This window comes from Podarcis pityusensis, assembly GCF_964106645.2.
Source record: "Podarcis pityusensis genome assembly, chromosome: 4".
NCBI lineage: Eukaryota > Metazoa > Chordata > Lepidosauria > Squamata > Lacertidae > Podarcis > Podarcis pityusensis.
The window spans coordinates 39,054,237-39,081,333 of record NC_138027.1 but is presented as its reverse complement, the minus strand read 5'-3'; the positions used below and the strand labels follow the sequence as shown (position 1 = coordinate 39,081,333).

At 41.6% G+C, this 27,097-nt stretch overlaps 1 protein-coding gene across 5 annotated transcripts in view; it reads right to left on the bottom strand.

Moving 5' to 3' along the window:
• EPHA3 (EPH receptor A3) overlaps positions 1 to 27,097 on the bottom strand; it is a 205,277-nt gene that overhangs the window by 18,994 nt on the left and 159,186 nt on the right. For all 5 annotated transcript variants that reach the window (XM_081002658.1, XM_081002659.1, XM_081002660.1 and 2 more), the window contains 4 exons: positions 23,793 to 23,895; positions 23,260 to 23,327; positions 17,161 to 17,286; positions 9,889 to 10,074 (listed from right to left, as the gene is read on the bottom strand). In XM_081002658.1, coding sequence (XP_080858784.1) covers positions 9,889 to 10,074; positions 17,161 to 17,286; positions 23,260 to 23,327; positions 23,793 to 23,895 — 483 coding nt within the window. The remainder of the gene's footprint in view (positions 1 to 9,888; positions 10,075 to 17,160; positions 17,287 to 23,259; positions 23,328 to 23,792; positions 23,896 to 27,097) is intronic.

The window sequence follows — 27,097 nt, the reverse complement described above, 5'->3', positions numbered from 1 at the left end:
ATGCCGCCCCCCTCCATGGCTTTCCATTCATAATCAATAAATACATGGCATAATACAGCATAATGTTCATTCAGTTAATTATTAATAACCATATTACAGCTGCAAATAATTCACAAGCTACCAGAATTATGTGCTCGTACGGCATTACAGGACTACGCTGGCGGTGCACAATTTCCATTTTATAAATGGCTACGGACCTATTTAGTCTGAGGTATCCCTACTAATACAGACCTATAGTCGAAGGTTAAACTACTGTCTTGTAAATTGCCATGCACATTCTATGCTATACGAACAAAACAATGTTTACCACCTTTCAGAGGTGTTGTAAAGGGTTTGAAACCACAGATTGCCATAGTAAAGGTAAAGGTACCCCTGCCCGTACGGGCCAGTCTTGACAGACTCTAGGGTTGTGCGCCCATCTCACTCAAGAGGCCTGGGGCCAGCGCTGTCCGGAGACACTTCCGGGTCACGTGGCCAGCGTGACAAAGCTGCATCTGGCGAGCCAGCGCAGCACACAGAAACGCCGTTTACCTTCCCGCTAGTAAGCGGTCCCTATTTATCTACTTGCACCCGGGGGTGCTTTCAAACTGCTAGGTTGGCAGGCGCTGGGACCGAGCAACGGGAGCTCACCCCACCGCGGGGATTCGAACCGCCGACCTTTCGATCAGCAAGCCCTAGGCGCTGAGGCTTTTACCCACAGCGCACTTCATATCATTTTTTATGGGATCTCATGTTTTAATAAAATAATTAATATCAGAGAGAGGATTTCAATGTCATTCTCAGGAAATTTTGTGTGATATTTAAAATGCAGTCAAACCAACAATTCATGTTTTGTTAGACGGGCACACGCTAGGAGCTGAAGCGCACAGAATTTTCCTCTACGTTTGCTAGAGAGAACTCCATTAGAGACACTCCCACTGTGCCCTGACAGGGAGAAGGCATAGCTATATATCTTCTCTTACCTGCCCGGGCACATCCTCTCCTTTTTTGCCTTTTCCTCAACTCTTCACCACCAAACCAGAAATGTGAGAACATCTGCTAAATCTGAGCTCCAAAGCTCAACTACATTTAAGCTAGACTTAAGTATGTACTTGTCACCAAATTACCATTTTAAACCTGCCTGAAGAAAGCTGCTGTTATCTGTTACTCTTCAACAAGTATTCTGTGGGAACAAATGTTATTTATACATTTTACAAGATTGTCTGTGTGATTGTTGATTTAAGGGGGAGAAAAGGGAGAAACACCAGGAATATCAAGTCTGCCTTAAAGCATTCGATCTCCCTCCCGTCACCATGTGCTCTTCTGAGGGTGTTCCCAACCCCCTAAAGCCAATTTCAGGGGGCATGGGAGGGGGGAAAGTCCCATTGCACAAGCAGAAGTTCTTGCATGCAGCTTCTGCTGACAGGACTCATTAGTTGCTTCCTGCTCTCAGGTCTCAGCTAGACTGGTAAAGAAAAAGCGATTGATATGCATTGTATGTGCGATATAACATTGTGCCATCAGCTGGCAATGTGGAGTCCCGTTTTTCTCTACCTGTTTTCCCTGTTTAAATTTACAATGCTTTAAACTGAAGTGGTTTTTTTTTATGTGTCTAGATCCAGCCACAGTTAAGCCTCCATGTCATCTTCTTTTATTCAGATAAAAACGTGGATTGCTCCCCAGTCTCAAAACTCAACAAACTGTTTCATTCCAATGACAATAAAATGTGGATTCAGACCTTTGAATAGATTTCATTGCATATTTACAAAATTATCTTTAGGCTCAACAGCAATCTGTTCAAGAGATGCAAGATAAATAAAGGACAAATGTTACTCTGTGTACACCACTGTTAAATGAGGTAAAAGTTCTAAAAGCAGAGCTGGCCCAAATAGGGATCATGCCTATGTCTTACTCTAGAGGAAGACCCCATTGGTCCTTCCTCAGAGTGAGGTACGGAAGCAGTGAAGATGAGATGAAGCGGCAGTAGAAAAGTTTCCACCACTAATGCAGTGGCAAAAAAATCAAGGGAGGGAGGAAGGAAGAACAGGTGGTTTGATAGGCGGAAGGGGAAAGAAGTAGGATATTGCCACTGATAGATGAAAGGCATAGCTAGCTGGCAGCCCCAATGAACAGGACCATGCCTAAAAGGATGTGAGGATACACCACTACCATTTGCTGCAGTGCCATACTTGTTTCCTCTAATAGCCAATTCCTTGGACTGAATAATAATAATAATAATAATAATAATAATTTATTATTTATACCCCGCCCATCTGGCTGGGTTTCCCCAGCCACTCTGGGCGGCTTCCAAAAGAATATTAAAATACTATGATACATCAAACATTAAAAGCTTCCCTAAACAGGGCTGCCTTCAGATGTCTTCTAAAAGTCTGGTAGTTGTTGTTCTCTTTGACATCTGGTGGGAGGGCGTTCCACAGGGAGGGCGCCACTACCGAGAAGGCCCTCTGCCTGGTTCCCTGTAACTTGGCTTCTCGCAGTGAGGGAACCGCCAGAAGGCCCTCGGTGCTGGACCTCAGTGTCCGGGTAGAACGATGGAGGTGGAGACGCTCCTTCAGGTATACTGGACCGAGGCCGTTTAGGGCTTTAAAGGTCAGCACCAACACTTTGAATTGTGCTCGGAAACGTACTGGGAGCCAATGTAGGTCTTTCAAGACCGGTGTTATATGGTCTCGGCGGCTGTTCCCAGTCACCAGTCTGGCTGCTGCATTCTGGATTAGTTGTAGTTTCCGGGTCACCTTCAAAGGTAGCCCCACGTAGAGCGCATTGCAGTAGTCCAAGCGGGAGATAACCAGAGCATGCACCACTCTGGCGAGGCAGTCCGCGGGCAGATAGGGTCTCAACCTACGTACCAGATGGAGCTGGTACACAGCTGCCCTGGACACGGATTTAACCTGTGCCTCCATGGACAGCTGTGAGTCCAAAATGACTCCCAGGCTGCGCACCTGGTCCTTCAGGGGCACGGTTACCCCATTCAGGACCAGGGAATCCCCCACACCTGCCCGCCTCCTGTCCCCCAGAAACAGTACTTCTGTCTTGTCAGGATTCAACCTCAATCTGTTTGCCGCCATCCATCCTCCAACCGCCTCCAGACCCTCACACAGGACCTTCACCGCCTTCACTGGTTCTGATTTAAAGGAGAGGTAGAGCTGGGTGTCATCTGCATACTGATGAACACCCAGTCCAAACCCCCTGATGATCTCTCCCAGCGGCTTCATATAGATATTAAAAAGCATGGGGGAGAGGACAGAACCCTGAGGCACCCCACAAGTGAGAGCCCAAGGGTCTGAACACTCATCCCCCACCACCACTTTCTGAACACGGCCCAGGAGGAAGGAGCGGAACCACTGTATGACAGTGCCCCCAGCTCCCAGCCCCTCAAGACGGTCCAGAAGGATGTTATGGTCGATGGTATCAAATGCCGCTGAGAGATCCAGCAGAACTAGGAAACAGCTCTCACCTTTGTCCCTAGCCCGCCGGAGATCATCAACCAGTGCGACCAAGGCAGTTTCAGTCCCGTGATGAGGCCTGAATCCTGATTGGAAGGGATCCAAATGGTCCGCTTCTTCCAGGCGTGCCTGGAGTTGTTCAGCAACCACTCGCTCAATCACCTTGCCCAAGAATGGAAGATTTGAGACTGGGCGATAGTTGGCCATCGTGGCCGCATCTAAAGATGGTTTTTTAAGAAGCGGTTTAATAACCGCCTCTTTCAGCGGGTCTGGGAAGGCTCCCTCACGGAGGGAAGCATTCACCACCCTATCAGTTTGCCTATCAGTTTGCACATGAAACAGGGCCACCTACATACAGAGGTGACACCCTTGCTAGGCAGAAGTACATATCACTGTGAATCAAACGAAAGAAAGAAAACTCAACCATACTGACTGACATGAAGCCATGAACATACAAAGTCTTGATGGCAGTTGAGAGGGAGTGGGTGAGGAGAGGGGAGGCTAAGGGTTTAATGCTGTACTCACCAAGGGCATAAACCACACAGAATCAATGGGGCTTACTTCAAGTAGACTTATATAGGGGAAGGAGGAAAAAGTGTCCTTTATCCATTCTCCACCCATAAACCCCATTCATCTACCCCCATACTGAGAGGCTTAAACAGTACAACAAGGCTCCTATTCCATGTTCCTGTCTGGAATATTCCTCTAGGGGAATGGCTATAGACAGCAAGACTTTGTTATAGGTCCCACATGCCTTAGTATGTTTCAAAACTCTAAATAAAAAGAAACTGAGTGGAACATTGTACATTTGGTAGCAAGCAATGCTTATGAGATGAATTTACGCAACAAGTAAAAGCCAAAGTTGCCTGGTTACAATCTGAATGTTTCCATATTGATAATGTGCCAGTAGTCTAAAATTAGGAAAGAAGCAAAAGCCTTTCAAATCATTAGACGTACATTAACTGCCTTATTTATCCTGTTCTGAAGAGAAATTCTCACTAACACTGAGCTGGAAATGTATGTGCAATCCGAAACATATGCTCCAAAGAAAACCTACATTTTTTTTAAAAAAAGAAACATTATGTGTTAATTTATCAAAATGCAGCCATTTACACGATAACAACTTGTGTCAACAGTGTTTCTAAAATTTATTATACTAAACTGCTACAAATTGCTGTAAATTATTAGTAAACTAAGGAGAACATGTGTGTTGGCTATTAGGGCTGCTGCCTATAGGACACCCTAGAGACCAGTGTGGAAGGAAAGTTCAGCACAGAAACAAATATGTTACAGGGGAATAATTCAGTGCTGGAAGAATGGTCGGAGGTCTTATTTCACCCATACACCTTATCGCATCTCTAGTGAGTAATAAGAGACACTGTCCCTAAACAGTGAATGTGTGCCTCTGGGTTCAAGTAGGGTTCCTTACAGACATTTGCCATGCAAGAGGTCAAGAATAAGTCCATATGAACCTATCAGCATGAACAGTCAGTTCCTTTCTAAGGGCCATCCATCAAAATTGGGTTTGCCATGTAACGGTCCCAATGCCTATTTATCATGTGCTTTATATATTTTGGAAGGTATGCTTGGCAGACTCCTTTCAAAAAGAACACCCATGGATAATATACAAACTTGAACTATTTTCTTGAACTATGTCCAGCTTACCTTTAAGCTCTACATAATTGCCAGTAAAATTCAAAAGCACTGGAGAATTTATCATTGTACCATATCGATGCAGGAAGAAATAATCTATTAAGTATTTGCCATCTTAGTGATAATGCAAAACATGTATCTGAATTACCTTCTTGAAAGCAGCAAGAACATTTATAGTAATAATGTCAGCAATGGCCAAAAACATTTCCCCTCAATAATGTCTTGTGTTATATGTCTTAGCTGATATATATTCTAAACAACTCTGAATTGTAATGTGCTAAGGCCTTTTGTGGTAGTGAAGCATCGGGTAGTGATTAGCTGGCCTGCCATGATGTCATGGAGTGCTCATAAACGTTCTAACTGCTGAAGAAATGACACTATGAATAATAGAATGTTTGCAAAAAGTCCAAGTGAAAAATCACTTTGATTGAGGGGGAAATCTAGTCCTAACTCAGACCTTTGGGGGCAAATTACACAACCACAGCATTTTTCATTGCAAAATTTGCACAGAATTATTATTATTATTATTCCTCTGTTGAGCATTGTTACCCACAAGGTAGTAAACAATGACCACAAATTTGAGTCACTTACCATTTACAGTTCTTTCTGTCAACAAAAAGCTCCTGGGACAAGAAATATCCCAAGAAAATCAACTTGATTTTACCTGTGGGTTGCTCTTGTCTTGTTGTTCCACTCAATGTAATGTGTTGGGATACCAGGAAAAACTGATGTGGCATTATAGGTTAACGTGCCCAGAGAGTTGTTTTTTTTAATAAGTTCCTGGGACAACACCCAAACAAGAAATCTATTGATTTTATTTCATCATGGCTGTGGACTGCTGTTTTGGTTTCTTAACCCCCGGGATCTCTTCCTACTTATAATTTAGGGAGTGGCTTTTCTACCCCAAGCTCCATTCCAATGCCTCTCATGAAAGCAAAAGTCATGCTTCAAAATCAATACATTCTTCAAATATCTGAAGGACTGCCATGTAGAAGATGGAGCAGATCTCTTCTCTGCTTCTCCAGAAGGCAGGACTAGAACAAAAGGATGGAAGTGTCAGTGGAACAGTCTGCCTTGGGAGGTGGTGGACACTCCTTCAGTTGAAGTATTTAAGCAGATTAGGTGGCCATTTGTCAGGGATGCTGCAGCTGCCTCCTGCATCTGACATGCATTATACAGTAGGTTGGACTAGATGTCCTACAAGATGTCAGGCTTTGGGGAATCGGCTTTCTCTCCTGTGGCCGTAAATGAGCAGATCAAACAAAAGGAATTCTTCTCGACCTTGGGGAAAGCGCTGGAGGAATGCTGTCCAAAGACCATGAATCTGCTAACCTCTCTCTTCCAGTGTTTCTTCTCCTAGCTGTTCCCCATCGAGTATTTCCCAGCTTCTGCCTTCTGAACTATGCCCCTCTGCAAACCACTGTTCCAAATCCTGGGAAGATTCAGGAGCAGGAGAAAGGGGGGGAGGTGGCTCCCACCATTCCTCTTCAGTGCAGCCCTCCTCAGCACGGTCCCTGACACAAGATCCTGAAGGGCTCTACAACACTAAGCTACATATATAAGCTCTATGATTTCTGATGAATGTCTTATTTGTTTTCTTACTAAGTGGTTGCACTAGGCGCAGCTTCTTCCATTGTTCTTCAACACCCATCTTTTCTATGACCTCCAAACCACTATTACCTTCGCATGCTTCGGTTGGTCCTCCCTACGGAACATTTTTGCCCTTCCGCTCAGCCCCTTTACCCCAAGAATACATAGTTTATTCTGTTATTGAGCCTTGTGTGACCTTTTCTACATTTTGTTTCCTTTTAATTGCCCCCTTCTTTCCTCAACTCCCTAGCACAGTGTTGATAGAGCATGACAATGAACAGGTAAAGAATGAAAAGGTCAAGGTCCCACTTCTTGCATTCATCAGAAATCATAGAATTACAGAATCGTCAAGTTGGAAGAGAATCTGAAGGTCATCTGGTCCCATCCCCTGCAATTCAGGAATCTCAGCTTAAGCATCCATGACAGATGGCCCTCCAACCTCTGGTTAAAAACCTCCAAGGAATGAGTGTCCACAACTTCCCGAGGAAGTCTGTTCCAGAACAACTCTTATTGCCAGAAAGTTCTTCCTGATGTTTAATGCATTCCAGACTAAGCAAAGATGTTCTTAGCATATCTAGTGTAAACATCCAATTTGGATAGGGTAAGCATAAAAAGTTTTTAAAACTTTTGAATTTCCCCTTTTATTTCTTTTTTAAAAAATGAAATTGTCATCTACACTGTGATAGCAATATCTATACGGGATTCGATTTTATGCTAATCAATTTATCAATGCTATTCTTGGTCATTTGCAAGGCAGGAACTAATATTTTCCCACTTTGTACTGTTCTTATGACTCCTAAAATACATATTAAATACCATGCAATAAATAATGAAATTAAGCTTTTACATGGACCAATTATTGCCACATGGTTTTTTGCTGCCTAATTGTGGCTATCCAAATATCTGCCAGATGCTGACACCATGAGGTAATGTGCAGTATGGTTTTGTAAGCGCAGCCAGAATGCCTGCAGCTGTTTAAGAGCAGTCACTCTCAGCACAGATCCCGGTATTTTCTAATCTTGAATGACAACTGTAAAGCATTATCATCATTATCACCACAGGAGGGTGTATAGCGCACAGAATTCTCCAAAACTATAAGAGAATGCAAGACTATGGGTTCCTGTAGTATATATTTAACTATTCCAGAAGTTTAAAGACGGTTGCGTAGCCCCTTAAGATGTAAAATACTGCTTCTACATTAAGTAACTGCCTTGGTATTTAGGAATTATTATGACTTATAAGCATCCTATAAGTAAGACTAAAACATTCACAGCTCAAGGATTATCAATACTGTCTAGCAGCATAGTGTTAAATTCTCTTTGGCTGGCAGCGGCCAAAAGATGGGAGGTCACATAGGGACTAGACTGCCTAGGACTGGGTGATATCTGGTATTATCATGATATATCGCCAGCTAAACATTGCAGTATCTCGATATATGTCTGAAATAAGGCTGGAGCTTATAATAATCTGGGGAAATGTTTTTTTAAAGAAAAATCTAAATTTGATGTGTATAATTAAATGAAAATTTACTCATGCTTAACTAAACTATTAAAAATTTCTGGAGAATATATTACTGTTCTGTTAAGGGCTTTCTATACCCATGGTAACACCTTGTTAGAAAGTCAGGTAGACAATCTAGGTGCCACATGGTTCCTGAAAACTAGGTTACAGACAGTCATCCAACCTCTGCTTCTCCTCCAAGGAAGGAGAGTGTACACCTACCAAGGGTGTCCTTTCCACTGTCAAAACAGCTCTTACTGTCAGAAAGTTCTTCCTGTTGTTTAGTCCTTGCTTGTCGCTTGAAGCCATTCATTCGGGTCCTGCCCCCACCAGAGCAGGAGAAAACATGCTGCCTCCATGAGGGCCTTGCAGATTGTGCAGGCAGAAAGCAGCTTTTAATGCAAAGTCCTTTAGTCTGCAACTTCAGCTGAGAGGTAGCAGGGGCTTATGCCTTGCAAATAGGACAGGCAGGAAATGGCCATTTACTTTGCAGTACAGTGGTACCTCTGGTTACGAACTGAATTCGTTCCGGAGGTTTGTTCATAACCGGAAACCGTTCTTATCCTGAGGCGTGCTTTCACTAATGGGGCCTCCTGCTGCGTGCCTCCAGTGCAAAATTTTTGCTCATAACCAAGGGCAAAGTTCGCAACCAGGAGACCTACTTCCAGGTTAGCAAAGCTTGTAACCCAAAGCATTTGCAAGGAGGACGGTTTGTAACCAGAGGCATTACTGTAAGTGCAAAGGTCTGTAAGGCCAGCTGGGCAGTGCATTCTCGATATATTACAGGGTGAAAAAATATGAAATCTTTATCGCGGTCTGGAGTTCATCCTGGTAAGAGTCAAAATATCAATTTATCGTCCACCCCTACCTAGGACTAGGCAGCTAAGAGAATTCTGGATATCTTAGGAACTACATTTCTCATAAACCTTTCATACCTTGCCTACAGACCATGGATTTTCGAATTACTCCCTGTGGGTGCAAATCAGATGAGCAGTTTCTGAGACTTTTAATGAAAAGTCATTGGCCACAGACAGATGACATTTGCAGCTTATGAATGTGATTTTCCACCACTTGATTCAAAGATCAACTTCTTTTGAGGCATATTAAGGCAAACCCTTTCCATGACAGTCACGGGAGGAGGGCTTTAAGAGTCTTCCATACAGTTTTCTACACACTATCTGCAATATGCTACAACATACACAAGCCGACTTTAAGTATTTCTACAAGTTTCTTCCTACTTCATATCACCCAAAGCATTTTCTTCAAATACAGAAACTCAATTGATTCATTCTCAATTACATCTGTTTAGACTAGGAGCAGGTTGCCCTTTTCAGCATGTGGGCCACATTGCCTTGTGCAGAGCCTTTGGGATAGGCATGGCCAGAGGCAAATATTGGCAGAGCAATGGGTATGGCTATTTCCTTTGCATATTCTAGCGCACAAAAGTTATACATGTCTTTCTATCCTTTGTCCAGGCAAGCAAGAAGCATTAAAACAATTTGAGGACACATTTATGCCAGGAGCAGGCACAGCAGGGCTGGTGAGAGGGGTGGTCTGGTGGAAGCAAGATTAGGTTGGGTGTGTGTGTGTCATGACCTCGGGAGAGTCCCATGAGCCAGATAGAAAGAGAGGGCTGAATGGCAACACTTTGCACCGGTGCCTGAGATTCCCAATTCCTATAGTAGACAACAGTTCTTACTTTTAGTGACAACTCCTTCTAATCGGATGATGTTGGGGTGATCAAACTGTCCCATGATGCTTGCCTCTCCAAGAAAATCTCTTCTCTGTTTATCCGTGTAACCAACCTTCAGAGTTTTGATTGCCACTGAGATTTCTTTTTTAGAAGGAAGTTTTAGACGACCACTGCATACTTCTCCAAACTCGCCTGTCAATAAAAGCAAAATATAAGGGAAACACTTTTTTTCATTTCATAGCTCACGACAAAACTAACTTAGAAAACTGCACTTTAATTGGCACTGAAAAACTGACATTTTTACCGTCATGGATCCCATAACATGTGGTTCCCAACCAGTCACTCCTCCAAGCACTAACAAGAGTGAAACCGTCTTTACTTCAGCAGTGTGGTGGCCTCATTCGCCTTCAGATAATCACCCTGAGACTGTTTCAACAACAAGGCAACTTTAGCAAGCCTTTTCCGGAATGAGCTTGACCGTTTCACATTGTTCAGTTCCGATTCTTCAAAACTATGGCACCGACAACTAAACTGCCTTACAGTAATGTTCTTTAGCAAAAACAGAATTTTCACACAGTTCTCATAGTACGGTCATTTTGCAAAAGTTTTGTGACAGTTTCATTTCACAATGATTATGCCAAGTGACAAATGACATTATGCAATAGATGAAGCAATAGACACTTTGTCCTATGGCACAACTTGTCTTAATTCCAGGTTAGGAATTGATAGCCATTTGATAAAAACCTCACAATCTTGGCCAACAACTCAAGGAAGTGAAACCACTCCATCCCCCAAATAAAAAGCAGCCAGTGCTTCCATAGTTTAGTTACAATTCAGTCAGTGCTGTGCTTTCTATATAGGAATGAAATCTACAGCCAAAGACCAGTAATTCTTCACCCATTGCTACATCCCTGGACAGGAAGTGTCAGCAACAGATGAGATTTCTGTTGTACTGTATGCTGTAAATATCTATATGTGACTAATTTAGGCACATAGGTCAAGAAGAACACGGGCCATGTGACAGTGTGACGATTTTTCATCTTGACAAATTCACATAGAATTTTAACAATTGTCTTCAAAAGCCAGCATCTCCGCTATAGCCTACTGCTGACATTGCTAAGAAGCGATAACATGGGCTGGCATTAAAGTGGTATAGAAGAGCCTAGCATACACTGCATTGCATTATATTTTCTTTTTGATTCGATGTAGGTCAAAAAGGGCCATTCAGCTTGAAAATGAGCTTTTGGGGATTTTTTTTAAACTGACTATTTAGAGATCCAAACATGCATTCAAGAAGCTATACAGGCTGTAACAAGGATTCTGATGAATAAAAATCTGACCTCTACAAGAATCCACATCTGCCAGCATGCTTTACTCAAGGCAAACAGCAGTTCTATTCAAATATTAGCATTAGGTCGATACTGTTAGGACACCATGAGAGCAGAAAATCAAAGCGTGACACCAGAGGGGCAAAAAACCCACTTTTCAATAAATCTTGTGGAGGCTTGATGCTGTATTTTCTTTAGCTTTCTCTCTCCTTTCTTTCTCTCCCTATGTATCTTAATGGTCGTAACAGCTATAAGCTGCTGATCTCTTACACCTACATTGTGTGACAGCCAGAGGAATTTTTATTTATCATTTGAGCAAATGCGGCTATTAAACCTATCTATGAATTCTTTGCCTGAGAACACAGTCAGAAGTGTCCACTGGGAGGTGGGTGGGTGTATGTACATATAGTCTGATTTTCAGGGAGAAATGTTGTGTTTTTGTTACATTCCCCTTATGCTGTTTTGCAGCTTATGTAGAATATAGATTGCCCTGAATAATAACAACATGCTCCAAGCTATACAGTGGTACCTCGATGCCTTGATGTTCAGGTCCTCTTACCAAATGGTTAATGAATTCAAACCCTACATACTGCAATTGTGTAAGCAATTCAAGCTATAATTAGGTGAAGAGGGATTAATGGAGTCCTAAAATAAGTCAGTATGCCATGTTCATAGTAAAACATGTGCGTTGAGAAAACCTAGCAAGATTAAGATATGGAGGAAGAAGAGCAGAAATAAACCCAGTGTTGTTCAGTTGATTGAATATTGGGAGATCTCAGCCAAGAGCTGGGGAAATTGCTGATTTGGATAGAACCATACATTAATAATAATAATAATAATAATAATAATAATAATAATAATACATTTAGTCAGTTGTGCTGTGCGGGAGTGAGAGCCTTACATTTCTGCCTATCTGGCATGCCTTTTACACTTCCAGTTGTCTCAGACATCTCATTTGAATATGACATACATGTTTAAAACACAAGCCACTTAAGCTTGAACTTAGTAACTGATATGCCATACAAAATCTGGAGATTGACGTGACCTGGGCATAGTGCATTGGATTTTATACATGTACACACAACTGGGATGGCATGCTCACACACGGCTGTCAGGGGCATCAGAGGTGGGAAAATGCACCAGATGAATGGCAGGAAAGGTTCGTGATCAGGTAAGTGTATAATCTGATGCAGTCTGCTCTCTGTCAAGCTCAGGTCTTCATTTGTGAATGAGAATTATGGTACTAGCAAGCTGTTGTGAAGTTAGGTGACAAAAGAAAATCATCTGTATTTTATTGCTGCTTTGGGCATAGTACGTTCTATAACAAGATGTAATAATTGTAATTATTATTATTATTATTATTATTATTATTATTATTATTACTCAGCCATTCAAACAGGCACGTTGTTCACTTCTGATAGCTTACAATGGATTTCCTTGAGAAAAAACCCACAAGGCTTTAATTTCATTTCAAATCACATGCACAGCAGGGGTTGAACTTTGTTTTCAATTTGGACTGTCTGGAAATAGAAGGATACAGATAGATATTACTGGAACAGCTTTACATGATTTAAATCTACTCAGGGGACACTGGACATTTCTATTAATTTAGGCACTTGCTGCCTCAATCAATTGCATTTTGTTGAGAATTTGCAAACAGATGAGTTGTAGATGCAATTGTTTCCTCCTCTTAGTTAGGTATGCTCTAAATCATAACTCTGTTCTGCACAGGGCCCTCCGTGACATTCCATTTCCTATTCAGATAAGACAAATGTCTCATGTAAGCTTAAACATTTTGTGCTGAAGCCCTCATTAATGAGAGCCAGGTAATTCATCCCCGCTAGGCTCTATAGCTCTGGAGCTCAGACTGTTAAGCCTTAATTCAGAACAGCATTCAAGGAAGCGTTGGTTAGGACTAGTTATTTAAAGGGACTATACAGTCGTACCTCGGAAGTTGGACATAATCCGCTCCGGAAGTCCGTTCGACTTCTGAAATGTTTGACTTCCAAAGCGTGGCTTCCGCAGAAGTCCTGCTAGACATTTGGCTTCCGAAAGAATGTTTGAAAACCGAAACACGCACTTCTGGTTTTTGATCGTTTGGGAGCCGAAACGTTCAACTCCCAAGGCATTTTGGAGTCAAGGTACGACTGTATAAGCATAAGATGATATTTTACAGGACATGCTAATTCAAGAAGAAGGCAGTACCTGACAGATGATATGAGGCACCAAACACATCATGCCAAATTTTGACTCCTTGTAGACCATCACTCATTTTTAAGAACCTAGGCCAAGATATTTTCCAAATGTGTCTATCTGACACATATCCATCTATATAATGAACGTTTGTCTTTTAAAATACATTGTTAAACTGATATCTATATTTATATCTATATTTGATACCCTCCAACATGCACCAGAGTAAAACCAGGATGCCCATCTTTCGGGGCTGCACTCCTATGTGAGTCACGTGACTCATGTGAGAGCACAGCCCCTAAAAATGGGGTGTCCCACTTAAACTGGGACAGTTGAGGCGTATTGCATTCTGTATATCCTCCAATAAGCTCAGGGCAACACTATGCATTTCTTTCTTCTCTTCCTTTTATCCTCACAATAGAGTTAGTCCCATGGTATTCATAAGCCACAGGAAGCCTGATGTTCACATATATGGAACTGATAAGGGTTGATGATGAATGAAAAGACAGTACAATTGTACCTTGGAAGTTGAACAGCTTAGTCCCCGAACGTTTTGGCTCCCGAACGTCACAAACCCAGAAATGACTGTTCCAGTTTGTGAACTACTTTTGGAAGCCGAACATCCAATGGGGTTTCCGCTGCTTCCAATTGGCTGCAGGACTTGCTTTCCACACCTTGCTTTCCAAATTTTTGGAAGTCGAACGGACTTCTGGAATGGATTGCGTTCGACTTCCAAGGCATGACTGTAGTAGTAAGGAGCACGTTTACACAGATCAATCCAGGTTTTTACAACAACTTTAAGGCATTGCTTTGCTCTTCTGACTCAGGTGCACATTGCAGACATGCATTTCAGTGGACAGATGGTGGGAGGCAGACCCCGTTGCCACCTCTGCCCACACGTTCACTATTAGGTGCACAAAGAAGTGCAAACACATGAAGTCAGGCTCTGAGTACAGGCTCTTTAAGAAAAAGTCAGAGGAGCCACATTTACCTTACAATGCACACCAAGATTCAAAACAGAGGGGCAGGTGAAAGCAAAAAGGCAAGTGATAAATAGTGCGTGTTGAGTATCCTGTGGACAAATTAAATCATACAACTTCCTGTCCTAATAAACATGTGCAGAAAGGAAACTGGAATTGGAGGAGGAGCAGAGCGAGATACACATGCCTTGCTTGGCAACTCCCAACTCTCCCTTTGACAACAAGGGCAGACACACATTAGGAATTTGATTTAGAAAAACAAAAGCTCTGCCTCCTAGGTTCTAAAAGTGCATGATGCAGTGAACTCCGTGTACAACACTCCAGATTAAAAATCAGAAATAATGGATGGAAATTAGGCACTTGAAATAAAATGTATTTTCCAGTGCTATGGTGTCCTTTAAAACAGTGATGGAAACGCTTCGTATGCCCTCTCACGTTTCCATGGTTTGCGTTCATGGGGTTACTTTGAAAAGCACCTGAACCATAAAACACTTTAAAAGCACCTTTTCATGTCTTGAGCACTAGGGAGTGGAATGCCTTGGAGTGAGGGAAATGGAATCCCTGTTGTAAATCCAAACCGTATAAACACAGATTACAAGGTATGTCTGCCCTCATTTTAATTAGAGATTGCACAGCAGTTTACTTTGCTGATTTGATTGTCAGTTGTAAAAATGACCCATAGCACCCATTGTTAAGCACTCATTAAAGTATCATTTTAATTCATTTTAAATGCTTTAAAAACATTTTAAAGCTTTTAGGATGAAATGGTTTTAGCATTTACTGCTGTATAATTAACTGCTAAGAATTACAAACAGCTGTTGTAACCCTTATCAGGACCCTGAGAAGTGGTACTAGTTAGCAGAGGCAGATGGAATTGACGAGGATCGTTAGAAGAGATTCTTTGAGTATCGGACAAGAATCTCTTGCAGAAAATAGTCTGAACTAAGGAGTCTACACTATACCTGTGAACTTTATCAGCAAGGAACAAGACATTCAGGGGAAGCTACCAGCAGTCTTACAAATATGTTATCAATCTCTTTTCTAGTTAAAAACAACCGTGGCCATAACACATATGCCACTGCTAGCCTGGATATAACAGGATGGAGAACACTGCACTCTTGTGGGGCAAAATGAAAAAATAAATAAATTAAAAATAAATAAATAAATGAAAAAAATTCAGAGCATGTGAATTTGACAGATTTGCATTTAAATGCAAACTGAATCAAATTTCTCCTCCATCCCTAAATTCACCAGCATCAACTTGGGCAAGACTGCCAGCTAATTGAGGACTACAAAACATAAAGAGCTCATGCACTTGCAAGTTCTTGAATCTGACAGCAATACTCTCCTACACTTTCAGGCCAGTTTATGGCAAAAGGTCATAAACTGTATGCTTAAATGGCAGCACAAGAGCAGAAGCAGCTCAACATTTCAGTAGTAGTGACTGGTAGGGTTGCATTGCTTACTGGCTTCCCAACACAGAGTCACTGCTAGGAACCAAGAGGGAGACAGGGGGAGTGTGGTCACTATTGCAAGCACAACAATGGAAATTTTGGGTTAGCTCTGCTGCTGCACCTGCACCACCACCAACATTCCCATTGCTGCAAGCTCTTTGTTGGGAAGCCAGGGAAGCAATGCCTTCCCATCCCTTTGACTGCTTTTGCATTTCAGTGTCCTGAGAGTTTTGGTTTCCGGCCTCATTTGGGGCAAGGAGCTGGTAGCGGCTTAGCTTTAGGTATTCTTGGTGGAAAATGATTATCTGAACCCACTGCAGTCAGAGCAATTGTTCACTTTAACTCACGGAGTAATGTGTGGTAAGGCTTTCCTCTACCTTATATGTTGTAAGACAGATTGTCTCCTTCTGCAACTACATGCACACAAATACATGTGAGTCTATGCGCACAACTTGGAGGTGTGTGATTCAGTTCTTCAGCTGAAGCTAAGCAGGTATGCTACTATTATACTGTCTGGGAACCACATGTAAGCCACTCTAAGCTCTTTGGACAGAGGCGTGGGCTATGGGTAAAATAAATGAATGAATTAAGTAAGTAAGTAAGTACAAAAGCACTATTCTGCCAAAATAAATTTGAAAGCCTTTAAGAGGCAAATAACTGCTGTTTTTGCAATAACTCCTAGTCTTCTGGAATGTTTCCATTCTGTACTTATTCTTCAGTAATGTCTCTGATTGCTACATGTTTGAAGCACTGAGGCATTTGGATACAATTCACAAACCTCTCCTGCTGTGCAAAGATCCTGCATACACTGGTTTTGTGGAAACCGGTGCGTTTGCAACAAGCTTGCATTCAGGGGTATCTTTATAGCTCTGGTGATTAATAATATGTCAAGAAGCAGTTTGCTCTTAAATGAGTAACTCCAAATGGTGATGTTCAAAAATCAATCCACTGAACAAAGGTCACTGCAGTCTGATGGCTGTTTGATAACCTATATGAAATAAAAGTCTGAGGTTTTAGCTCAGATTCTGGTAGACCAACAAATCTTCAACATCAAACCTTTTACGGGCAGCAATATTAAGAACAAAGGGCAAAAGAAAGGCTGATAAACATTTTCAGTGCAGAAGAAGCAGCTGGATCTGTCAGTCATGACGGTTGTGAAAAATTCAGAATACAAATGCAGAAACCTTCAAACAATTATTTCCTTTGCATCTGCACAGAAAGTTTTATCCACCAACTTGCCTGCATCTGAATGGTCCAGCTGTATTAGGCAGACTGAAATGGCACAGTTATTCTCACGAGAGAGGACACTGTAAGAATCCTTACCTGCCCCAACAACTTTGTCGATGGCTATGCTAGCAGAATCTAGCTCCTTGGCAAATTCATGAACAGCTTGAGTAGGATCTTCATATGTATGTGGATCCACATAAGTTCTAAGGCCTGGGAGCTTTACTGTTTAAAAAGAAATTCAGAGAGAGAAGCATATGTTCAGTAATAATAACCAACACACAAAAACCCTAATGCGTTTGTATTGCAAAGCATCCACTGTAATCATGAAAGCAAAAAGTGCAAGATTCCTAGGCCACTGACATTTTGGGAGCCAACTGTAGTACATCTCACCCCTTTTAAGTATCAGCCAAATTGCAGGGGGAAATAATAATCATGCTAATTTTCCTCTGGATTTAGAAGAGGCAGAGGAACCAGAGACCAAATTGCAAACATGCGCTGGATTATGGAGAAAGCTAGAGAGTTCCAGAAAGACATCTACTTTTGCTTCATTGACTATGCAAAAGCCTTTGACTGTGTCGACCACAGCAAACTATGGCAAGTTCTTAAAGAAATGGGAGTGCCTGATCACCTCATCTGTCTCCTGAGAAATCTCTATGTGGGACAAGAAGCTACAGTTAGAACTGGATTAGGAACAACTGATTGGTTCAAAATTGGGAAAGGAGTACGGCAAGGCTGTATATTGTCTCCCTGCTTATTTAACTTATATGCAGAATTCATCATGCGAAAGGCTGGGCTGGATGAATCCCAAGACGGAATTAAGACTGCCGGAAGAAATATCAACAACCTCAGATATGCAGATGACACAACCTTGATGGCAGAAAGTGAGGAGGAATTAAAGAACCTTTTAATGAGGGTGAAAGAGGAGAGCGCAAAATATGGTCTGAAGCTCAACATCAAAAAAACGAAGATCATGGCCACTGGGCCCATCACATCCTGGCAAATAGAAGGGAAGGAAATGGAGGCAGTGAGAGATTTTACTTTCTTGGGCTCCATGATCACTGCAGATGGTGACAGCAGTCACGAAATTAAAAGACGCCTGCTCTTTGGGAGAAAGGCGATGGCTAACCTAGACAGCATCTTAAAAAGCAGAGACATCACCTTGCCAACAAAGGTCCGTATAGTTAAAGCCATGGTTTTCCCAGTAGTGATGTATGGAAGTGAGAGCTGGACCATAAAGAAGGCTGATCGCCAAAGAATTGATGCTTTTGAATTATGGTGCTGGAGGAGACTCTTGAGAGTCCCATGGACTGCAAGAAGATCAAACGCATCCATTCTTAAGGAAATTAGCCCTGAGTGCTCACTGGAAGGACAGATCGTGAAGCTGAGGCTCCAATACCTCATGAGAAGAGAAGACTCCCTGGAAAAGACCCTGATGTTGGGAAAGATTGAGGGCACAAGGAGAAGGGGACGACAGAGGACGAGATGGTTGGACAGTGTTCTCGAAGCTACAAACATGAGTCTGGCCAAACTGAGGGAGACAGTGGAAGACAGAAGTGCCTGGCGTGCTCTGGTCCATGGGGTCACGAAGAGTCGGACACGACTAAATGACTAAACAACAAATTTTCCTCTAGATCTCCCAGTGTTCCAAATAATCCCGCCCCACTGTACAGCTGCTGTTCACTGAAAATAGAAATGTCAGGAAATCTGATCATGGATCTTTGGCCCTAGGAAGCTACATAACAGAAGCAAAGGAAATCAGTACGGCTTTTTCTTCTCCTTATACAGTGGTACCTTGGTTTACAAACTTAATCCATTCCGGAAGTCCGTTCTTGAACCGAAACCATTCTTAAACTGAGGCACACTTTCCCTAATGAGGCCTCCCGCCACTGGTCCCCTTCCACTGTTCGGCTTCCGTTCTTAGACCAAGGTGAAGTTCGCAAACCGGGACACTACCGGTTTTGCAGAGTTCGTAAACCGAATAGTTTGTAAAAAGGGCTGTTCTTAAACTGAGGTACCACTGTACTAGAAACCAGCATCAACCATTGACATTGATTGTCAGTAGATTCATGACGGACCAAATAGCACTTCTTCCATGCAATGCATAAAATCTATGCAATTCATTATCATAAGATAATGTGGTAATAATATTTTATAAAAGGTGACTTTTAGGGGATATCAGATAAATTTGTAGAGGAATGATTTAACAGACGGTATTAAGCATGGTAGATGAATGGAACATCCAGGTTCAGAAGCAATGTACTGCTGAGCATAAATTGCTAAGGGATGAAGAACAGGATAAGGCATTCATATGATTCTTGTACACTTCCTGAAAGCATATAGGTATATAAAAAGAGTCCTGCTGTATCGGAGCAAATCTCAATCTAGTCCAGCATCCTCTTTCCTTCAGGCCAACTAGATACCTCTGGGATGTCCACAAGCAGAACATGAGTGAAATAACATCCCTGGTGTTTCCTAATGACGAGTATTCAGAGGCATGGCACTTCTGACCCCAGAGGTAGTTATATAGCCATTGTGACTAGTAGCACCTAGTTGGCCACTGTTGGAAAGAAGTTGCTGGACTGGACTGATCTTTGGTCTGGTTCAGCAGGGTTCTTTTCTCCGGCTTTCACTTTACCTACCAATACAATTGCTGCAAGAGCGTAATCAAATCTTGAAAGCTTCCCTCTTTAAGCTCTAGTGTTAACTGCCTCCAACACAATTTAAGCATCACATGAAGAACAGTGAAGCTGTGTTTTGCCCAATACGACATGCTGAAATTGTTTCGTACAAGACCGTGGTTGGTAAAACTATCGCTCACAATAAAACTTTCTGAACAACAGCAGCAATTAAAACACACACTCACCCCCCTACTGGCAGCATATTGCTACAGGTTAAAGGTCTCGTAAATGTTCCCTGCCATCCATACTGCCTGCATATTACAGACTCCCTCCTGTCTCTAATAAAAAGAAATCCAGCAATTTAAAAACCTCTGAGCAGTGGGGACTTCTGTTCCTGATTTTTTTTTTTTTAATGCTGACCCCTGAGGGTTTGTGTTATCAGGTGACTGGAGATTGCAGGGAGAATAATTCCTTCGCACCAATTACTAAAGAGCAGTCCATATAATGTTGATTCTGTCATGAGCAGTAGATAATAAACACATGTACTCGTGTTAAGCTGCAGGACTTTACAGCTCCTTCTGTGCCAGTGGCATCATTTCCATTTTTAATTTTTTTTACCAGCATGAATTATCTTACAGGTAGCAAAGGAGTAGAAAGTGCTTGGCCAGACGTGGGCAAACGGGGATGATCTGAGAAGGTCAAATGCATTTCTGCTCCTTTGAAGTGGTATTACAGGATTCGAAATAAGGCCGCAGGGAACACTTCATGGGTGAGGCTTTTTCTTAGGCAATTCACAAGCAAGAGGCTGAAATAAACCATCTGCTATGGGCTAAAGTGCAGAAAGTTTATTATAGCCACAGAAGTTGTTTTATCCTATTGAAACGAACCCAGGAGAATTTTCATTCTGGTATTTAGCTGCAACAGACTCCAGAAGAGTGACTGGGTTTATATTTCCCCAGTAGCAACTGGGGGTTCAGATGAATGCTGAGCTTTTGGGAAGGGGGAGTGCCCAGTAGTAGTTCTGTATATTCAACAAAATGCCACTAATAGAACATTGTAAATAGCTATGGGGTATACAATTGAAGCACTGAAGCTTGCCAGAATTAATATATCTGGGTACAGTCACCTTCTCATAAACATTTTCAAAATAAGCCTCCCCCTGCAAGGAAGCCGAAGATTTAATTTGAAGCAGGACTCACCAGTGTTTGGTTGTGAGACCTGTTTTGAATGACCAAAGTATGCTCAGGAATATGTTCAGAAACAATAAAGAGGACTGCCTCTGAATATTTCCATATCATCATTTAATAGTCCAATCTAGACACAGCACATCTGACATCAGGGCAATATAGTTTTCTAGACCCAGTTTGATAAATATACTGATAGCAACCCTCCCCCAACAATCTACAGCTCTCTCTCTCTCGGATGGATTGTCAGAGAACCAACAATATTTAGACTTTCCCTTCATATTGCAGCATGAACATGGCTTGGAACGCCAAAGCACAATAACTGAAGTGGTTGAATCCACAGGAATTTTAACTACTGTGGTTCATTTAGAAAAAGTGGTTGTGACATTCCATTGAACGAGAATTGAGAAAGCAACTTTTGACCTGTTACTTGTCCATGACACTTTTTTAATGGTTGTTTCTGTTTTATAATCTAATTAAAATGCTGTGGGCCACATATTACTAAATGGGGAGCTGAAGCCCAGTGTGTTAACTGTGATTGTGCAGCCTTAAGTAGCTGGATATCACAGCTTGCATGTTGGCAATAAAGTACCAACTTGCTCCTGAGGGGAAAGGCTCTAGAGAAAAACAATTTGACATTCAATTGCTCCAACACAGTTGTAATTAGGCGGAGGTTTTAATTTCTGCAACCATATGCAAACCGCATAAAAGAAACTGGCAATACTGACTCTGACTTAAATTGTAAATAAAATATCTGCATCTAATAAATAGGGATTCAACTGCATCTAATAAATAGGGATTCAACTATGTGAAGAAAAAAGAAAACAAGAAGTCTCCCATTCCTTGATCCAAAAATGAATTGGGCTCTTCCAAGCATTTCACCAAAATTCCATGTGATCCCAAGCTGGGATGAAGCAGAACTTTGCTTCTGTTCACATTTTCATGCAACCCTACCTAATTTGCACTTCTTGAAACAATACAGGAACTGAAACGCAGCTATCATTTGAAATTTGCACGAATTTTGCAAAGCAGTTCTGCAACCCCAAAAGCACACAAAATTTGCAGGGAAAGTGTACACAAAAAAGTATCTATTAATGAAAAGAACATGAACAAAGGCACTAAATTGGGGAAAATTGCTTGCAAAACTGTGTAAATCACCTGAGGAGATGCTTTCTCCATATCAACTTGATCATTCATTACGATCAGCAGGTGAGGCTCTTTTGGTAGTTCCTGCTCTGAATGAGATGAAAAGTGTGGGGCCCTGTAGGAAGCCTTTTTAGTGATGGCTCTGTGGCTACAATCTCCATTCTGAGATGCATCTTACTTGTGCTATGCATTTGTTGAAGCTGTACCTTTTTCATCAGACATTCAGAGGTGGACAGGTGTGGTAGGTGAAGTCAGTTTTAAGTATGACGCTGATGCTTATATATGCAGATGCTTATGTAGGTATTTTAGGTTGAATGGATTTAGTGATTTTATTATGTATTATGTTTTGTTGTCTTTTATTTTGTTGTACACCACCATGTGGCTGCTGTAGAGAAGAGTGGTATAAAAATACCTTGATAAATAGGCAAAACTGAATGCAAAAATGTGTATCTTGAGCACTTTGCACAGAGGGAGGCATTTCTAGTTGCACAATAAGGGGACACAGATTTATACTACACTGCTATTATGAATTTGGCCCCATTGTTCAGCATGAACGTGCCGACCACTATGACTTCATCAACCCAAGGGTCGGGAGCCTGTGTCCCTCTAGATGCTGTTCGACAACTGCTCCTATTATCCCTGACCACTGGCCATGCTGGCTGAGGCTGATGGGAGTTGTAGTCCAATCCTAACCGGAGAGATACAAAACTACATCATCCTACACCAGGATAATGGATTTGAGAAAGCACCTCAATGTTCCTTGATTATTCCAACATAATGAATTTTACACCCATCATGGGATGGAGCAGGGAAAAACACATTTGCAGGCCAGCTTGCCATTTCAATTTAGAGAGAATAAGACAGGTAGACTAGGCTACCTTTGAAGCCTCTTAGAGTTCAGGATTTTGCTCTATCCTGCAGGAACATTGATTTGTTTCTAATGTTCTCTGCTTGCAAATATGAAAAGAAACCATCTATCACAGACACATTTCTTTTCTGGGATTTCTCATTAGGAAGAGAGGACACAGTGAAACTTACTTCTGAAGAAGCACATATTGAATTGCACTAAAAAAATCTTGTATTATTTGCATTGTGAGACACTGTGTGTGCATGCGCGTGAACAAAGGGAAAGAGAAATAAAGGAGACAAAGTTGCATCTGTATCATATGAGCACATAGAATTTTGCTGAGTGCAATAAATGGCATAATGTACTGGGGTGGGGGGGAAGAGATGACAAAAAAACTTACAATGTCCATTCCCAAAGTACAGCCTCTTCTCATCAATTCCATGTTTCGATTTACTATGCCCGCAGAATCTACAAGCAATAAAAGGCAAAAACATAAGAAAACCAACTTTTTATACGCTGCTTGAATATAAAAAACAGAGCACAACAGTTAAGTTCCTATTAAGAACTTTAGTACTGTTTACATTCTCTGTATCCTACAGAGTACAGATACGTTCTGAGGGAATTTGAGGAAATTGACTAATGAGACAATCTGTTGATTTTTGACCCCTCCAGTTTAGTTTTACAATTGCTTGAGAATGTGTTTATAGCTATTTTTAACAAGTTCTGTAGTGCCTGCGCCTGCTATTGTTTGCAGCCTCATTAAGGCTTATAACTCTGCTGTGACTTCCTGGTCAACAAACCGGGGGTGGGGGTGGCTTTCCGGATGAATCCTGGTGATTCTTGTTCAGGAGGGTGTCTCCTTGACAGCGCTTATCATTCAAATGCAGCACTGAAGGGATGGAAATAAACGTGTAAAAGAAATTATGAACTAACCTCCCGATCAAGATGTAAACCACAATGGTGAGCAGAATAATTGCTACTGCAGCCGAAACAGCAATCATTACAACCTGGCTGTTCTCGCTGGAGATTGAGAAAGCTGGAAGTTACAAGGAAATAAACGTGAGGTTTTCTTTTAGTTTAAAAACCCTTGGAACATTAAATATATCACCACCGACAAATGCAGGTAGCAGATAAGTGAAATCATTACAGCATTGCTTAGAAATGACTTGCAGCCCAATTTCTAAGCTAAATATCTATTTACTCTTTACCAATTTGAAAAGACAAGAAAAACCCTTATGGGTCTATGAACCAGTTGCAATGGCTAAGCAAAGTAAAAATATATCAGGTTGGAGCCAGAGAAGTGCTAGCATGACTCCACACACACAACATGGCTTTTTCAGCCCTTCCTCCCTATGGTAGTCTCCTTCAGCCTAAAAAAACCTTATTTTGAGGAGTGAATAACGCTCTGGAACAGTGTGGGACTGAGACAGGAGAACATTTTATGTGCAATTTTCCTTAGTAAAGTATGTGGCTTGAAATGTATTTTTTACACAAGAGGCTTAAATCAGCTCTGTTTAAATTGAGCTCCTAGTATGAATGGAAAATGAAAAATTGACACCAGCTACCCCTTCAGGTCTCATCCCAACTCTCCATCGCAATAACCTCTAAAGGGCCAAACTAGACCATATATTAGCTTTGTATTTGTGTCCTTAAATATGGGTTTTTGCCGTTTGCTTTTTACACAAATTTAATAAATAAATAAACAAAACTGGGAAGTTTTGTAAAACAGCACACTGCACTTAAGAGCATAGATAGAGAGCTAATGTATCAATGAACTTGGTCTTTAAAAATGCTTGTTTTAAAGTCAATGGATCAAGTCCAAAGTTTAAAATGCTATGCAAAAGAAGTAAGTACTTAAAACATAATAAGAATATTGAAATCCAAGTCATGATTTTTAAGTAACAATTAGAATATCCACCAAAATAGTATCATGATAATAAGGAACAACAAGTCTTCCATCTGTTCTGCAAAGCTTTTTATCACCTAAATTCTGTGCATTTGCCAGAGGCATCCACATGCATCTTGGTTCGAGTTAAGACAACACAAAAACATATTTCTTTGCCATCTATTCCCATATATTATACCCTAAATGGTTTTATATTCTCTATGCATCATACAATTTATTCCATAGACTGAAGGTCACCATAATAAGTCATTAGTTTGCTAAAATCAGGAGCTCAGCTACTTTCCAGAAAGAGCTGGAATTTCAAAAGCTCACAAATCTCAAAAATTCAAACAAGATTGCTTGGCTTGCTGCTAAATTTTTTCTGTTTATTTTTGAGACCTTATACTCTCCAAACACTCCAGACACTCAGGCCTTATGAGAAGGCTGTCAGAAAAGTTGCTGCCACTGTATCTGTGGTATAATCTGTGTTATGCTATAACTTTGGAATTCCTCCCACCTTCCTCCAATCTCCGATGTCTGACAAATTAATCAGGACCAACTACTAGATGGTGATATTATTGCTGACTGGTAGTGCACACTGTAATTGAGATGGACATGTTGAATATTAACTCACTCAAATATTTTCATAAATGCTATCAAGGGAGGTGATTCTCAGACCCAGTGGTTAATTAGGGTAGTCAAAAGATAAGCATTTGTGTTTTAAAATATAGAATTACATTGTGTACATTTTAAATGGTCTGATGACTTGAGTTGGCTTTGGTTGTTGTTGCTTTTTTATGAAGAGATCTGCAAGATCAGACCAAAGGCCTAACTAGTACAGCATTTTGTCCTCAGAATGGTCAACAAGATGCCCATGTGAAGCCTGCAAGCCAACAGCATGACATTGTTAATGTTTAGTGTAAGCAAGGGTACTGTACATATTCTGGTTAAGTAATGTCTCTGCCAAAAGTTTTGGTACGCAGGACTTTCCCAGAAAATGGCTATTTTGTGGGGGTTCTTGCATGTATTTGTCACTCCATCAACTGCAGTAGTGAATGTAGGATAACAATGTGATAATTCGAGAACCTATCTCAAAGGTACCAAGGACTAATAATGAGCATGTAATGTTGTACAGTGGTACCTCGGGTTACGAACTTAATTTGTTCTGGAGGTCTGTTCTTAACCCCAAACTGTTCTTAACCTGAAGCACCACTTTAGCTAATGGGGCTTCCTGCTGCTGCCACGCAGCCGCCGCACAATTTCTGTTCTCATCCTGTGGTACTACTTCCGGGTTAGCGGAGTTTGTAACCTAAAGTGTTTGTAACCCGAGGTGTTTGTAACCCAAGGTACCACTGTAATGAGTTTCACGAACTATTGAAAAGTTTAGTTTATTGTAAAAAGGTAAAGGACCCCTGACAGTTATGTCCAGTCGTGAATGACTCTGGGGTTGCGGTGCTCATCTCGCTTTACTGGCCGAAGGAACCAACATTTGTCCACAGACAGTTTTTCCGGGTCATGTGGCCAACATGACTGAGCCACTTCTAGCAAAACCAGAGCAGCACACAGAAACACCGTTTACCTCCCACCGGAGTGGTACCTATTTATCTACTTGCACTTTGATGTGCTTTCGACCTGCTAGGTTGGCAGGAGCTGGGACTGAGCAATGGGAGCTCACCCCGTCATGGGGATTCAAACCGCTGACCTTTCAATCGGCAAGCCCCAGGCTCAGTGACATAGACCACAGCGCCACCCACGTCCCCCGTTATTTTATTGTAGGTTGCATCAAATTGTGTCCTTCCATGTACAGATGGTGTCTTTCCATTTGGAGTCTATGATCTATTCTAGCTGAAGGCCTTTGCTAATGGAAGAGGAGAGGACATGTTCCAACCTGTGTCACTTTCTATTCTTTTCCAGAGTCCATAGGGATATGTATTAGCAGATAATATAGCACTTTATTAAGTCCCATGTGAAACATTTAATTGAATCAGTGCTATTTTTCTAGAAAAAGAGGTGCCAGAATTCACCTTGAATGTCTCTCTCATTCTCTTACAATGGCAATGGCACCTACCTGAGAGGTGCCGGAACGGAGTTCTGGTGAGTTCTGGCCCTGATTTTAATGCCACTTTGAGAAAAGCAATGCATCGGGGCTTAGTGTAGAAGAAAGCTAAGCAATATAATACAAAATGGCAATTCACTGGCATCAACCTTTGCTTTGACTGTAATTTGCATGAAAAGTTAGGATTCCCTTCCTAACAAACCAACACCCACCTACAGGGGAAAAAAGGGAAGCTTGCCTGAAATTAAGTTAATGAAAGCACAACTCTATGTACTTGGAAGTCGGCGGGGTGGTGGT